Genomic DNA, 16,055 nt, shown 5'->3' with positions numbered 1-16,055 from the left:
ACAATATAGCCATTGTAATGAGAAGCTTAGACGCTGTTGTATGTATTGCATGATATTTATTCCAACAGTGGTAAAAAAATTAAAAGAAATCACATTTATTGCAGCCCCGGAGGAAGGAAGTGAATAAAACCCATTGAAAGGGTGTCAGCCCGTATGCGACGCTCCTCAGAAACAGCGAACGCACCCGTATACAAACAGGGATAATCTGATTGGTCAGAGCGAGCCGGCTTTCTATTGGTTGACAGCGTTGATGCACGAAAAATCCGAGAGCAGAGCAGAGATCCGTGAGCACAAGTTCCGTGAGAGCAAGAGGAGGAGTTTCAGTGCGAGCGCAGAAAATCTGCGCGAGCAGCGTCGTAACCGAGCGCGAGGACAGTTTGAGCGCGCGCAGAGCAAATTTGAGCGCGAGAGCATCGTTAGCGAGCGCGAGGACACAGTTTGAGCACGCGCAGAGCAAATTTGAGCGCGAGAGCAGAGTTCTGAGAGACAATATCATGAAATCCGAGAATGAAATCGATCAATGCTGCTCTCAAATCAATTTAAAATGCTCTTGAATTTTGATAGGGATTTCATTCCATAAGCTTTTACATCTGTAATTGGATGAAATAATGAACAATTAGGAAGTTCGCATAAAATGATGTTTGTTGGGGGGGAGTTGGAAAATGTTAAATGAAATATGGAAAATAAAGAAAAAAAAGACGGTACATTTGGCATTTGTTTATTGATGTTGACTCATTAAAATTCTAAACAGTAACAAGCTACAAATCTGATAAAAGCAATCACACTCTGGTCTGACATTAGTGAAACGGTCTCTCATCATAGATTAATTGTTAAAATTTGAATTTCCATCTTTATTTTCTGAAAAAAAATTTAAAAAAAAAAAGGAGGGACCGATTTAAAATTTGAGTTTGAGTCTTGGAATACTGCACAGACTCAGTTCCCAAACGCCAGGAGTCATGAAAAATAGCACGTTATTTTGGAGAGTGTTACCAATAAGCTGAAGAGGAACCCATGAGAGCAAAGGAGTTCTGCTCAGACCTGCTGCCTTGCTCTCAGCCAGCCTGTGATTGTATTCTCAGAAATCCTAAATAAACCTTCCGAGAGCACCTAAACCCAGACTCCTCATGATTGGTCTTGCAAAAAGCCACAACATACATAAACTTAATGTGACTCAAAAGCAAATGCATTTAAACGCCGCACTGCAGCTCTGTTCCTCACTGGCGATTCACAGCACAAAGCTCATGAGGTAAAGGGTTGAGTGTGAAACCAACAGCAGCTGTCAGATCTAATTCGCTGGGGAGAACCCCAGCTGGAGGAGTGAAACGGAAACGCTGGAGGAGGCAGGTGAAGAAGAGGAAGAGCTCCATCTTAGCCAGACTCTCTCCAAGACACGCTCTGCGACCTGCAAGAACAAGACGTTCAATCAAATGGTAGAGCCAGAAATGACTAATCTCCAAGAACAAGACCAAACGTTGACTTACCTGCAGAAAAAGGCAGGAAAGCATCGCTCGAAATGAATTTACCCTCTGCGTCCAGGAAATGAGAGGGGTTGAACGTGTGTGGGCTCTCCCATTTACTCTCATCGTACAGGACAGAAGTGAGGAGAGGAAACACACTTGTGTCCTGGTGGCAGAAGAAGACAGGTCCATCAGGAGCAGTTTCAACTTTGAATGGAATCAGAACTGAAACTTTAGGAGGCAGCAGACCTTTTTGATGAAGAATCCCTGGAAGGTGACGTCTCGACTGGTTTTGTGAGGAAGAGACATGGGGACGATGTTGGCCAGTCTCTGTGTCTCATGGATGACGGCGTCGGTGTATGGCAGGTTTTTCCGATCGTCCACTCGCACCTGACGGTTTCCCACCACCCTGCTCAGTTCCTCCTGAACCTTGTCTGCTCAAAACAGGAAGTAAAACCTCACCAGGAGAATTTGGACACAAAGAACACCAGCAGCTCCTTGGCCATGAGTGACGTTTTTCCAGATGAATGTGTGAATGCTATTCAGCTTCTCTGTCAGTGGTGTTGGATTAGATTGTGGTTACTGACTGAAGAGGAGACATCTTTTTAGCAACAAATGCACCAAGCATGAGGAGATCTTTGATCACTTCATCGTTCAGCTAGATAGAAACTGAATCAGTGGAGCAGAGGTGACAGATTTTATCACTACAGTTGCATTAGGTCAGGGATGTCAAACTCAGCTGCAGCCATGCCTGTTTGTTACGTCTCAATGCTTCAGCACACCTGAAGCTCATGAAGGTGCCGTCACCAAGTTCAGCAGAAAGAATAAGGAGCCCTTCATTGAAATCAGCTGTATAAAAAGGAGACTCTGAAAATTTGCTTGAGCACAGCTCAAAATAAACTCAGTTTGACTCCCCTGCTCCCTTAAAGGAATACTCCGGAGATTTTTGACCCACGTCCTATCCCTGTCATTGACAAAGTTAGACAAGCTCATAAATACCTTTGTTGTGTCTCTGTCCAGTGGCTGGTTCCCAGCTGTTAGCACTGTAGTTAGCTTAGCTCAATTGCTGGAAGTCAATAAGGAACAGAGCCGGACTGACGAAAGTGTACAAAATACTACTTACAGTGGTCCAGGGGATGTCATATTAGCACGTGAAGTAAATCCAAATGGTTATAAAACATTTCAAAACACGCGTTCTCTTTTCAATCCATTGAAATAACATTTTGATACACACAGATCTGCACAAGCATAGTGCGCTGCGGAAGGATATACCGGTATACAGCAGCTGAGTCTATGGCTTCTACTGCTGTGCTCAGCGGAAGGATACCGGGGATTGAAAAGATAACACCTCTTTTTAAATGTTTTATAACCATTTGGATTTACTTCATGTGCTAATACGCCATCCCCTGGACCACTGTAAGGAGTATTTTGTCCACTTTCGTCAGTCCAGCTCTGTTCCATATTGACTTCCAGCAATTGAGCTAAGCTAACTACGATGCTAACAGCTGGGATCCAGCCACTGGACGCACAGACACAAAGGTATTTATGAGCTTGTCTAACTTTATCAATGATAGGGATAGGGCCTGGGTCCAAAAATCTTCGTAGTATTCCCAAGCCAACGAGGAAAAGAAACAGCCTTTGGACTTTTCATTGACAGGTTATTGACTGATTGAAGGCTGCATGTGACCTAATTGTTTATCTGTGCGTTGTCAGTTCTGCACAAAATGCTCATGATGGAGCAGAGTGCAGATGAACATTAAAAAAATACTGTCGCTCAGACACCAGTTTCTCACAAACTGATGTCACGTCAACCAAGCATCATGTCTGAGTCCTTACCCTGAATCTCTGGATATTTGGCCATGAGAAGTAGAGCCCATCTCAGGGTAGTTGCTGTCGTATCGGTACCAGCTGCAAACAAGTTGGTCACTGTGAATGTCAAATTCTCCTCAGTGAACTGTGACGCCCCAACAGAAGAGTCCTTACAGGGAAAAAACAAGTATAAAATCAGTGTAATCAACATTACATTTCTGTAAAAGAACAAAAGGTTTGATTTGTACTCCTTACTTCATTTTTCTGCTTCCGGATGAGAAAACAGTCCACCAGTCCTCTGCATGAGTGAGGGATCAGAGTCTCTCTCAGCTGTTTGACTAAATCCTTCACATCACTGATGGTCAGCTGTGCGTTTCTTAGGATCTGGTGTCGATTTTTCACCCAACTGGTCAAGCGTGGAAACATGTTGTAAAGCTGTGAAATACAAAAAAACCACACAAATCAGGTCAAACAATCTCCACAGTCATACTTGTAACACATTTCAACAAATGAAATGTTGCATTCAATCCTCTGATATGCATCACGTGCAATAGAAAACATGTTCTACATTGTTATTTTGCAACACTCTGTTGGCGTGAAATTTCTGCCGTACTAGACCATATCTTTTTTTTTCTTTAATAAAGCACATTTAGCCCAGTGTGGTTGTAACAAAGTGCTGTTCATAGAGATTACATTTGAAAAACATTACACAGCTACTTGTTTTTTTTTTAAATAAATAAATTCAGGTCAATATCTCATGCTGGATTGAAAGCCAGTGTGTAAAAGTAGCTTTCTAGATGTGCTTTAAAAGTCGACAGAAGAGGCCTGTTTGATATCTGACAAGCAGATTGTTCCACATTTCAGGGGAAGTTTGAGGATTTAAAAACAAAGGGATTTAAATTTAAGAAAGTTCAGAATTAATTCCGAGATCCTCCTAAAAACAGTGATGTGAAGTCAGGGTGAGTGCTAACTCATCTCCCAAACACAATTCTGTTAAGACTCGCAGTTGCACTTATGAAAAGGGCAAAGGTCAAATTGTGATTTAGAGAGGAAACAGGGACGGTTACAAGTGGGCAATAGACCAGGTGCAGTCTACAAACTCACCACTAGATGTCAGTAAACACCACACTCCAGTGAGGAGAGTTCTTATCACTCCATGACAGAATTAGCCCAAAAAGCAGAGATAGAACTTACCAGAATTGATGGAGAACCTACAAGACGGATATTCTCATTGGCTCGAGAAACCAGGTTTTGGAATCGAAAATCGTTGTATTCAAATCTGCTTCCATACACAATGGAAGATATGATATTAGCTGTTGCATGAGTCAGAGGAGGTGTAGTGTCAAATGGTTTCCCTGCAAAATAACAAAAACAAACATGAGTGAAACAATGTTGTCCTGTGAAAATGATCGTAACCAAAACGTACACTGTCCGTGAGAGCAGAATGAGAGCCAACATGAAAGACATGCTTCTGCACTTTGTGGTGGGCAAGTTACTGAAACGTTACTCATGAAGCTGAATTTGCATTATTTCCCCATAAATTTAACTCTATACAAACACTCTATGCATTCCTGTGTGGAGGGAACATTTTTACCCTCTACAAACAGTGTTTGTACAACACTACTTCTAGGAAGGAGCAGATTTATGAAGATTAATTTCTGATTTAGATTTATGGTGATGAAAAAAACAGTGAAACCGGGAAATGGGATCACGTAAGAAATTGCAGACATCAGCACAGAGCTCTTATGCAGCTAAACCAAACTCATGCAGCTTCCTCAGGTCTCCACTGTCTGCACACAGTGTTCTACATTTCATCACAAACCTTCCCTCCATGTTCACATCTTACCTTGGTGGTTTTCCAACACCTCAACCAGGTGGTCACACTCATCCAAAATTTTGGTCTCAGCAATTCGTTTGCCCATCCCAAAGTCTCTTAGAGTAGAAAGGGCAAAACGTCTCATCTCCTTCCACGAGTCTCCGTTTGCAAACAATATTCCTGCAAAACATAGCACCCAATCAGAAGTGTTTCAACCCTGGTTCAGTCTAGTTTTCACCCTGCAGGCTTGAGAAACCCTATACCAGAGAGTCATTCCCAAAGTGCATTGTATTTCACACTCACCATGACCTCGATTCGAATCCTCAAATATAGGGGTTATGTCTCGATCTCCAAACTCTTCTGCGTAATTAACCAGAGCCTCTTTGACCGTCTGATACCCAGCCAAGACCACCACTTTCTTGATTCCAAAGTGAACAGTGAATACAGACCCATATTTCTTCGATAGCTGAAAGAAAAAAAAAATCAGTCAAATTATATTGCATTATCTCAAAATGATTATATTTTTAATTTCTGATGATGAATCTGATATAGTACCTCACCTCACACAAGCTTTGGTGAGGTTTCTTGAGATCAAGTTGTAACAGGTTTCCAAAAAGTGGCAGAGGTCTTGGTCCTGGAGGCTCCTGTCCCTTCTGAATATTGATCAAGTTGAAAAAGAAAACATAAAAAGTGAGCAGGAGAACAGCAGCTCCCAACACTGTGGTGGGACTGGAGAAGAGAAAGGAAACATAATCCTCAACAAGAGCCATCTCTTGACTGCGAACTGCCGACAGGCCGAGGGCTTTATATGAGCAGAATGTATGTGGCAGAACAGGTTTGGAGCCGGCCCGCCCTCGAGGTGTAATTATCACACGGCTCCTGGCTGCGTCCTGGGGGTGGGCATTCCTGGTTCTTGAAGGCTGCAGTCTAGTTTTCAGCGTTCTCCTGCTTCAACACACCTGAAAGTAATGACTGGCTTGATTTCAGGCTTTCTGCAGAGCTTCATCATGAACCATTCATTGAATCCAGGTGTGTTGAAGCAGGGGCGCACTGAAAACATGCAGGACTGCAGCCCTCCAGGACCAGGAATGCCCACCCCTGGAACCTATACTTTGAAAAACACACCAAAGCATATAGAACACTGAGTGCATTTCACATTCAGGGTCGAGTTAAACTTTACCGTTTCACAGGGGGAAAGTTTATGGTGGAACCAGCAGTAAAACATTCACAGAAGTAAAACAGCCTTGATAACAAGGGAGGGGGTTGGAGTTGAGACGAGTCAATGTTGAACATTTTCTCTGAAATATCGGCTGCAATATGTTGCTGGATACTGTCAACAGCGGAAAGTCAGTCACAAGCAGTCGTGTCAAAGACTTTGCACCCAGAGCTGTGTCATGATATGTACATCACTATTCAGCTCTGTTTGTGCCTTCCAGACGAGTGTGGATGAGGTTGAGGAGAGTGAATGCTGCATCATCCACACCTCTGTTTACTCTGGAAGCAAGCTTTGAATCCATTTTATCCTGAACGCTCTTCCTTTACTTTTCTGAATTGAGGTCATGGCCAAGAGGTGAGCTCTGCGGGCCATCACAAGGCACAATGGAGGAGTGTCTCCAAAGACACAGAACAATGAGGGAATTATGAGACATTAACAAAAAAAACCCCACCATGTTCAGCACAGTTCTTCATTCTGTGGCTTTGATTGCATTTCTCACAAAAACTGTGGGTTTTGGGGAGGGCAATTTCACGTTCAAACAAGTAGAACAGGTTATGGAAACTTGTTTTCAAAACAACTGAATCAGGTCAGCACACACATACACACCACGTGCACTCTTTGTCTCTCTCTCTCCACAATCTTGATGGAAGTTTTTTAATTATGCTGGTATGATGTGTTTGTGAGGAACACTATGTGACTGTTTGAGTTTGATCTCTGGGTTGATGCACTCATTATGATCTAGGCCTGAGATGGTGAACTCGCGACTTGATGCAATCAGAAAAGTGCCAGGAAATGACTGCGTTGTATTTTTCTGTTATGCGAATACAATTTAATTGTTTAAAAATCTAGTTTGGATGTAACTGGATTTAGCCTGAGCCGCATGTCAAACCAGTCAAACGTGCGGGTTCGACCACACTCCCTTTTCACAGTGACAAGTCGACAACACACTGACGTCTCATCTCAATACCTTCTTCCTTATTTGTTGCACAAATCAGAATGACCTGACATGACACCAGCCCGCAGACATCAGGCATCTGGCCTCCTCTGGACCTTAATCAAGTACGAACTGCATGTTTGAAAAGAACTTAATCTGCTCGAGTTCAGTCAGTAAAGATTTGGATGTGATTGTTTATTCCTTTTTAATATTGCAGTTTTTCATGATTGTCAACACACGTTTCTTAATACAATAACAGCTTTCTCAGTACTGCACACACAAAGGTGAAAACTGTACACACAAAACGCTAAACCTGACACTCCCTTTGCAAGAACACTCTTGCCATCAAATCTCTACACTGTGTTCACAAAATGGACCTCATGTTTTCATTTGCTACACACAGTCGTATTTTCCGATGACACATACTATTCATTGAGCACACACAACTAAGGCTTTGTTGCACACTACCAAGCATTTACAGCACACTGCAGTGCAAAATTGAAAACACTATTGTAAAATAGAACACACCATATGAATGACGATGACTCTGGAAAATAAGATATTTCTCCTTTTGTAAAAACGACTCAGTGTAGCCTACTTTTTTCATACAAAAATTGAAACTTAAAACAGCAAACAAATATGCAGCCAAAAATATTTTATTTTTGTACATGATTGAGGAATCATCACGATCAAGCATCATCATGCCGTCAGTTTCTGTCAGGCCAGAGGGCGTCATCCACATTGCAGGCGATGTTCTCCTTATCTAGACATCTCTGGAAGAACCACCTTCAGTGGTGCATGAATCCCTGAAAGGACTCCAGGCTGACGTCACCACCGGCTTCTTCCATGGCCTGGACCAGTGGGACCTGTGTCTGGGGGTTTCGCTCATACACCTTCCACCTCCAAGCCCTCACCACTGGTGGAGGTTTTTCAGAGATGGAAGAATGTCATGAGTAGCTCTGATGATGAAACTCCCTCCAGCTGAACTTCATCTGCTCTCAGCCCTCCCACATTGTCCATTGTCCCTGTCCCAAGAGAAACAACCTGCATTTCTTTCAGCCGCCTTTTGTCGGCGTACCTCCTCAACCACCATTTTCATTTGGTCCGATGTTGAAGCCTTAAGCCCGCTTGGTTTACACACTGTAAGACCAAAGCCTCATCCCCACTGGACATGCCCAAAATGTTACTGAGTCTCAGGACTGGCATAGCCCTCAGTTGGTGTCCGTTTCCACTCAGTTATTAGGAGAGGTGCAGTACTGCTGATGGTCTTGTGACAGGTCGCTGCTTCTCTGTGGGTGCTGTAGCAGGCAGGACGCCAGTCTGTTGACAGTTTTCATCATTTTTTCAAAATCAAAGAATACAAAAATCACACTGCCTGGAGAGTCTCCCTGGCTTCCCTCCAGGCAGCAACCAAAAACATAAAAACTCTACAGGCTGTCGTCCCTGATGTCTGTTTTTATTTATTTTTTTATTTTTTTACGCTAACTTGTCCTGTCCAGCATGGAAGCAGCAGAATGGGAGTCTGGCTGCTGTGCCCGACATATTTGCTTTTCCAAGAGGAGCTTATAAGTATAAAGCTCCTCTTGTTAACACGCTTTTTTAAAATGTATTTTATTATTTTTTGAGTTACAAAATACATAATGTTTGAGATACATAATATTGCAGGATGTGACAGGGGGACAGAAAGTGAAAGAAACAAGCAAGTGAACAGACAAGCCAACAACCCCAAAAAGAGGGTAAAGAAAAGGAAAAGAGTGCAAGGATACAACAGTCTTTTTTTTTTTTTTTAACTCCAGACAAGCGGCTACTGCACCTACATAAAGATATGACAGAGGGCATCTTATGGAATTTTGTTGGAGAACATAGCAGACAGCAGATATGAAAATACATCAGAGCATCAGGAAGTACTCAGATACTAATCAGATACTACAGATCACCATTAGTCTAACCCACCACAAGAAAACAAGGTAACCGAGTCCATGTGCAGAATGTAATGTGAAGACTGATTAAAGATCAACGTGATCATGCAAGTGTGATAGTGATCATGCATATATGACCTCTGACCCCTGAGAAGACCAGAAACAGGCCAGAGAGGCCCTCAGGGCCCAGACAACCGGTGGCCATCCCAGAGCCCAGATCTGAGCTACTACCCCAGGCAGACGTCCACACACTGGTCCAGAAGAGGGCAGAGGAAATCCCCGGCAGGGACCCCTAGTGGCCTGGGCCCCAGGGAGCCAACATCGGCAGGAGCCCCCCCCCCCCCCCCCCCCCCCCCCCCCCCCCGCAGGCACTGGACGCCCAGGGCGGGTAGAGCCGAGAGCCCAGGCTCCAAGAGCCCAAGAGTAAACCCGCCACAACTCAGGCACAGGGCCATGACCATACCCAGAAGAACCAGCCTACGTGGGTGGCCACCTGCCCCAGGCCAGTGCCCCCCCAGTGTTCCAACCGCGTACTCCGAGATCCAGAGGCACTCCCGTCCCCCTCCCTAACACCCCCACCCCCCCCCCCCCCCCCCCCCACCCCCGCCCCCGACCCTTCCTCTCCCCCAGCCAGCCCACACCCAAACCCCACAGCTGCAGACAGATATGCACCCCCCGGAGCCAGCAGCTCCCCAACCCATAGCCGGTCCAAAGCCCAGGCCCGTGGTGAAAAAACAGCCCCCCCCCACACCAGAAAGGACCCGGAAACAGGGGTGCAGAAAACCCCATTGCCCTCTCCTCCCCCACTCATGAGTGTTGATGAAGTGATGATGTTGTTTGCAATTAAAATTGAGGGGCAGTAACCACACTGTGCCTCGAGCAAGGCCAAAATGAGCAGTCCTACCTGCCTGAGCAGCCCCCCCCCCGACACAGCGTGCCAAGTCCATCATATGTGTGTGTTGTATGTATTTGGTCATGTTAGATGACAAAGTGAAATTAAGACTGAGAGGCGAGCCACCGAAAGGTGTGCTGATTGAGGCCACTTAGATGACTCCGCCACCACACCCAACATGATGAGCACGTCTCCCAAAACCCTATGTGTGTGTGAATGAGAGCGGGGGAAGAGAGGGGTCTGGGGACGACATCAAAGGGGGAAGAGAACTTCCTCCCAGAGGGTAAACCACAATCGGGAGTAGGCACCCCCGTCATCCAGGAGCCCCACGGCGAAGGACAAGGCCAGGAGCTGTTCCTGTATTCCATTTTTGGCTTTTGGGCGCATGTGCACTTTTATTATATATCTTACAGAATATTTTTTCAATGAGGCCCCTGATCTTCTCCCTGTCTTTACTGGTGCTCAAGACTGAGATTAATTGTTTTGCATGAGGGTATTTTCAGCTGTCATTGTTTTCCAGCATGCTAATGTGTTTAAGCTTTTGCATCTGTATTTGGATGAAGAAATGAACAATTAGGAAGCAGGTGTAAAATTATGTTTGTGAGGTAGTCTGAAAATGGTCATTGAAATATGGACAACATATTAAAGAAAAAATGAGGGCACACTTGGTATTGATTGTTTATTGATGTTGACTGATTACAATAATTCTAAAAAGTAACAAGCTACATATGTGATTAAAGTGATTATACTCTGATCTGCCATTAGTGAAACTACTGTCTCCGGTCATAAAATTATTTATTGTTAAAATGTGAATTTGCATCTTTTTTTTCCAGTTAAAATGAACAAAAGGAAGGACTGATATAGAATATTTGAGTTTGAGTCTTGTTAATACTGCACAGACTCAGTTCTCAGATGCCAGGAGTCATGAAAATAGCACGTTATTTTGGGGAGTGTTATCAATAAGCTGAAGAGAAACCCATGAGAGCAAAGGAGTTCTGCTCAGACCTGCTGCCTTGCTTTGTGATTGTATTCTCAGCAATCCTAAATAAACCTTCCGAGTGCAATGACACCCAGACTCCTCATGATTGGTCTTGCAAAAATTCCACAAAATATGTACACTTAATGTGATTCAAAAGCAACTGCATTAAACGTCACACTGCAGCTCTGTTCCTCACTGGCGATTCATAGCACAAAGCTCATGGGGTAAAGGGTTGAGTGTGAAACCAACAGCAGCTGTCAGATCCAATTCACTGGGGAGAACTCCAGCTGGAGGAGTGAAACGGAAACGCTGGAGGAGGCAGGTGAAGAAGAGGAAGAGCTCCATCTTAGCCAGACTCTCTCCAAGACACGCTCTGCGACCTGCAAGAACAAGACGTTCAATCAAATGGTAGAGCCAGAAATGACTAATCTCCAAGAACAAGACCAAATGTTGACTTACCTGCAGAAAAAGGCAGGAAAGCATCACTCGAAATGAATTTACCCTCTGCATCCAGGAAATGAGAGGGGTTGAACGTGTGTGGGCTCTCCCATTTACTCTCATCGTACAGGACAGAAGTGAGGAGAGGAAACACACTTGTGTCCTGGTGGCAGAAGAAGACAGGTCCATCAGGAGCAGTTTCAATTTTGAATGGAATCAGAACTGAAACTTCAGGAGGCAGCTGACCTTTTTGATGAAGAATCCCTGGAAGGTGACGTCTCGACTGGTTTTGTGAGGAAGAGACATGGGGGCGATGTTGGCCAGTCTCTGTGTCTCATGGATGACGGCGTCGGTGTATGGCAGGTTTTTCCGATCGTCCACTCGCACCTGACGGTTTCCCACCACCCTGCTCAGTTCCTCCTGAACCTTGTCTGCTCAAAACAGGAAGTAACACTTCACTTTACCTGGAGAATTCACTTTGCCAGGAGAATTTGGACACAAAGGACACCAGCAGCTCCTTGGCCATGAGTGATGTTTTTCCAGATGAATGTGTGAATGCTATTCAGCCTCTCTGTCAGTGGTGTTGGATTAGATTGTGGTTACTGACTGAAGAGGAGACATCTTTTCAGCAACAAATGCACCAAGCATGAGGAGATCTTTGATCACTTTTAATCACTACATAGTTCCGTGACTGGATAGAAACTGAATCAGTGGAGCAGAGGTGACAGATTTTATCACTACAGTTGCATTAGGTCAGGGATGTCAAACTCAGCTGCAGCCAAGCCTGTTTTCCACGTCTCAATGCTTCAGCACACCTGAATCTCATGAAGGTGCTGTCACCAAGTTCAGCAGAAAGCCTGATAAGGAGTCATTCATTGCAATTAGCTGTATCAAAAGGGAGACTGAAAATGTGCTTCACTGCAGCCCAACAGGATCTGAGTTTGACTCTCCTGCTCCCCTTTGCCCAAAGAGGAAAAGAAGCAGCCTTTGGACTTTTCATTGACAGGTTATTTGCTGATTGAAGGCTACATGTGACCTGTGGGTTGTTTATCTGTGTTGTCAGTTCTGCACAAAATGCTCATGATGGAGCAAAGTGCAGATGAACGTTAAAAAAATACTGTCGCTTAGACACCAGTTTCTCACAAACTGATGTCAAGTCAACCAAGCATCATGTCTGAGTCCTTACCCTGTATCTGTGGATATTTGGCCATGAGAAGTAGAGCCCATCTCAGGGTAGTTGCTGTCGTATCGGTACCAGCTCCAAACAAGTTGGTCACAGTGAATATCAGGTTGTCCTCAGTGTAGTGCGATGCCCCAACAGAAGAGCCCTTACAGGGAAAAAACAAGTATGAAATCAGTGTAATCAACATTACATTTCTGTAAACGGAACAAAAGGGCCATTCTTGTACTCTTTACCTCATCTTTCTGCTTCCGCATGAGAAAACAGTCCACCAGTCCTCTGCATGAGTGAGGGACCAGAGTCTCTTTCAGCTGTTTGACTAAATCCTTCACATCACTGATGGTCAGCTGTGCGTTTCTTAGGATCTGGTGTCGATTTTTCACCCAACTGGTCAAGCGTGGAAACATGTTGTAAAGCTGTAAAACACACACCACACACCACACACAGACACACAGACACACACACACACACACACAGACACAGACACAGACACACACACACACACACACACACACACACACACACACACACACACACACACAAATCAGGTCATTCAAACAATCTACACATTCATACTTTTAACAAATTTCAGGAAATGAAATGTTGCATTAATCCTCTGATTTGCATCATTTGCAACAGTTAGTTGGTGTTAAATTTATGCCACACAAGACCATATCTTAAAAAAAAAACAAAAACAAAAAAAAAACCATGCATTTCGACCACTATGGTTGAAATAAAGTGCTGTTCATACAGAGTACATTTGAAAAACATAACACTTATAAATACATTCAGGTCAATATCTCCTGCTGGGTTGAAAGCCAGTGAGTAAAAGTAGGTTTCAAGATGTGCTTTAAAAGTCGACAAAGAAGAGGCCTGTCTGACATTTACAAGCAGATTGTTCCACGTTCTAGGGGAAGATTAAGAATTTAAAAACAGAAGGGTTTAAATTTAAGTTCAGAATTAATGCCGAGATCCATAGATAAACAGTGAATTGAAGTCAGCTAAATCATTTCCCAAATGTGATTCATTTAAAACATTCGAAGTTGCACTTATGAAAAGGGCAAAGGTCAAAATGTGATTTAGAGAGGAAACAGGAATGGTTACAAGTGGGCAATAGACCAGGTGCAGTCTACAAATTCACCACTCGATGTCAGTGAACACCACACACCGGTGAGGAGAGTTCGTATCATAAACAAAACAGAATCAGCCCAAAAAGCAGAGATAGAACTTACCTGAACTGATGGGGAACCTACGAGACAGATTGTCTGATTGGCTCGAGAAACCAGGTTTTGGAATCGAGAATCGTTGTATTCAAATCTGCTTCCGTACACAATGGAAGATATGATATTAGCTGTTGCATGAGTCAGAGGAGGTCCAGTGTCAAATGGTTTCCCTGCAAAATAACAACAAAAATAATCATCACATTAGAAAAACAGCAATGTTGTCCTATCAAATGATCCTATCCACAGCGTACACTGTCCATATAGACATAATATTGAGGCATCTCATATTCATATAGTAACAAGAGCCTACATGAAAGACATGCTTCTGCACTTTGTGGTGGGCAAGTTACTGAAACGTTACTCATGAAGCTGAATTTGAATTATTTCCCAAGAAATTTAACTATATACAAACACTCTATGCATTCCTGTGAGGAGGGAACATTTTTACCCTCTACAACAAACAGTGTTTGTACAACACAGATTTACGGCGATGAAAAGACAGTGAAACTAGAAAATGGGATAAAATACCAACATGCAGACATCAGCACAGAGCTCTTATGCAGCTAAACCAAACTCATGCAGCTTCCTCAGGTCTCTATGATCTACGTTTCATCACAAACCTTCCCTCCATGTTAACATCTTACCTTGGTGGTTTTCCAACACCTCAACCAGGTGGTCACACTCATCTAAAATTTTGGACTCAGCACTTCTTTTGCCCATCCCAAAGTCTTTTAAAGTAGAAAGGGCAAAGCGTCTCATCTCCTTCCACGAGTCTCCGTTTGCAAACAATATTCCTGCAAAACATAGCACCCAATCAGAAGTGTTTCGACCCTGACTCAGTCTCGTTTTCACCCTGCAGGCTTGAGAAAACCTGTACCAGAGAGTCATTCCCAAAGTGCATTGTATTTCACACTCACCATGACCTCGATTTGAATCCTCCAATATAGGGGTTATGTCTCGGTCTCCAAACTCTTCTGCGTAATTAACCAGAGCCTCTTTGACTGTCTGATACCCAGCCAAGACCACCACTTTCTTGATTCCAAAGTAAACAGTGAATACAGACCCATGTTTCTTTGATAGCTGAAAGAAAAAAAATTATATTGCATTACCTCAAATTTATTATATTTCATGTTTCTGGTGATGAATCTGACGTAGTACCTCACCTCAAACAAGCTTTGGTGAGGTTTCTTGAGATCAATTTGCAGCAAGTTTCCAAGAAGTGGCAGAGGTCTTGGTCCTGGAGGCTCCTGTCCCTTCTGAATATTGATCAAGTTGAAAAAGAAAACATAAAAAGTGAGCAGGAGAACAGCAGCTCCCAACACTGTGGTGGGACTGGAGAAGAGAAAGAAAACAAAATCCTCAACAAGAGCCATCTCTTGACTGTGAGCGGCTGATAGGCCGAGGGATTTAAATGAGGAGAATGTATGTGGCAGAACAGGTTTGGAGCCGGCCCGCCCTCGAGGTGCAATTATCACGGGGCTCCTGGCTGCGTCCTGGTAACCTATATTCCGAACAACACACCAAAGCATGGGAAACACTGGGAGTGCATTTCACATTCAGGGTTGATAAACTTTACCTTTTCACGGGGGGAGCGTTTATGGTAGAACCAGCAGTAAAACATCCACAGAAGTAAAACATGCGTCATAACGAGGGAGGGGTTTGGAGTTGAGGCGAGTCAATGTTGAACATTTTCTCTGAAATATCTGCTGCAACATGTTGCTGGATACTGTCATCAGCGGAAAGTCAGTCACAAGCAGTCGTATCAAAGACTTTGTACCCAGAGCTGTATCATGATATGTACATCACTATTCAGCTCTGTTTGTGCCTTCCAGACGAGTGTGGATGAGGTTGAGGAGAGTGAACGCTGCATCATCCACACCTCTGTTCACTCTGGAAGCAAACTGCAGGGAATCTGTTTTCTCCTGGACGCTCTTCCCTTACTTTTCTGAAGAGGTGAGCTCTGCAGGTCATCAAGAGGCACAATGAAGACGCAGAACAATGAGGGAATCGGGAGACATAAAAAAAAGAAAGAGAAAACACAATTTCTGCACAGTTCTGTGACTTTGACTGCAGTTGTCACATAAGCTGTGGGTGGATTAGAGGGTGATATAAAGTTAAAACAAGTAGAACAGGTTATGGAAGCTTGTTTTCAAAACAACTGAATCAGGTCAGCTCACACATACACACCACAT

The 16,055-nt window shown here is 43.8% G+C and overlaps 2 protein-coding genes across 3 annotated transcripts in view; both read right to left on the bottom strand.

Moving 5' to 3' along the window:
* Positions 1-702: 702 nt before the first annotated feature.
* LOC115386695 (cytochrome P450 2K1-like) lies at positions 703-5,861 on the bottom strand. The gene is made up of 9 exons (XM_030089120.1): positions 5,643-5,861; positions 5,386-5,548; positions 5,113-5,262; positions 4,461-4,621; positions 3,522-3,701; positions 3,294-3,435; positions 1,707-1,891; positions 1,482-1,623; positions 703-1,402 (listed from the first exon to the last, which is right to left on the bottom strand). Exons 1-9 carry the CDS (start codon positions 5,850-5,852, stop codon positions 1,215-1,217), a joined length of 1,521 nt encoding a protein of 506 aa, XP_029944980.1. The 5' UTR covers positions 5,853-5,861; the 3' UTR covers positions 703-1,214.
* Positions 5,862-10,714: 4,853 nt separating this feature from the next.
* LOC115386696 (cytochrome P450 2K1-like) overlaps positions 10,715-16,055 on the bottom strand; it is a 27,903-nt gene continuing 22,562 nt past the window's right edge. Inside the window, exons 3-11 of one of the 2 annotated variants that reach the window (XM_030089122.1) lie at positions 15,027-15,221; positions 14,781-14,943; positions 14,508-14,657; positions 13,873-14,033; positions 12,877-13,056; positions 12,647-12,788; positions 11,707-11,891; positions 11,482-11,623; positions 10,715-11,402 (exon numbers count right to left, since the gene is read on the bottom strand). In XM_030089122.1, the coding sequence (XP_029944982.1) occupies positions 11,215-11,402; positions 11,482-11,623; positions 11,707-11,891; positions 12,647-12,788; positions 12,877-13,056; positions 13,873-14,033; positions 14,508-14,657; positions 14,781-14,943; positions 15,027-15,221 (1,506 nt within the window). In that variant the 3' untranslated portion in view covers positions 10,715-11,214. Of the gene's footprint in view, positions 11,403-11,481; positions 11,624-11,706; positions 11,892-12,646; positions 12,789-12,876; positions 13,057-13,872; positions 14,034-14,507; positions 14,658-14,780; positions 14,944-15,026; positions 15,237-16,055 lie in introns of those variants that run through there. The other variant, XM_030089121.1, reaches the window with a different exon arrangement.

Source organism: Salarias fasciatus, chromosome 4, assembly GCF_902148845.1.
Source record: "Salarias fasciatus chromosome 4, fSalaFa1.1, whole genome shotgun sequence".
In the NCBI taxonomy this organism is placed as follows: domain Eukaryota; kingdom Metazoa; phylum Chordata; class Actinopteri; order Blenniiformes; family Blenniidae; genus Salarias; species Salarias fasciatus.
This window is presented reverse-complemented; position numbering and strand designations above follow the sequence as displayed.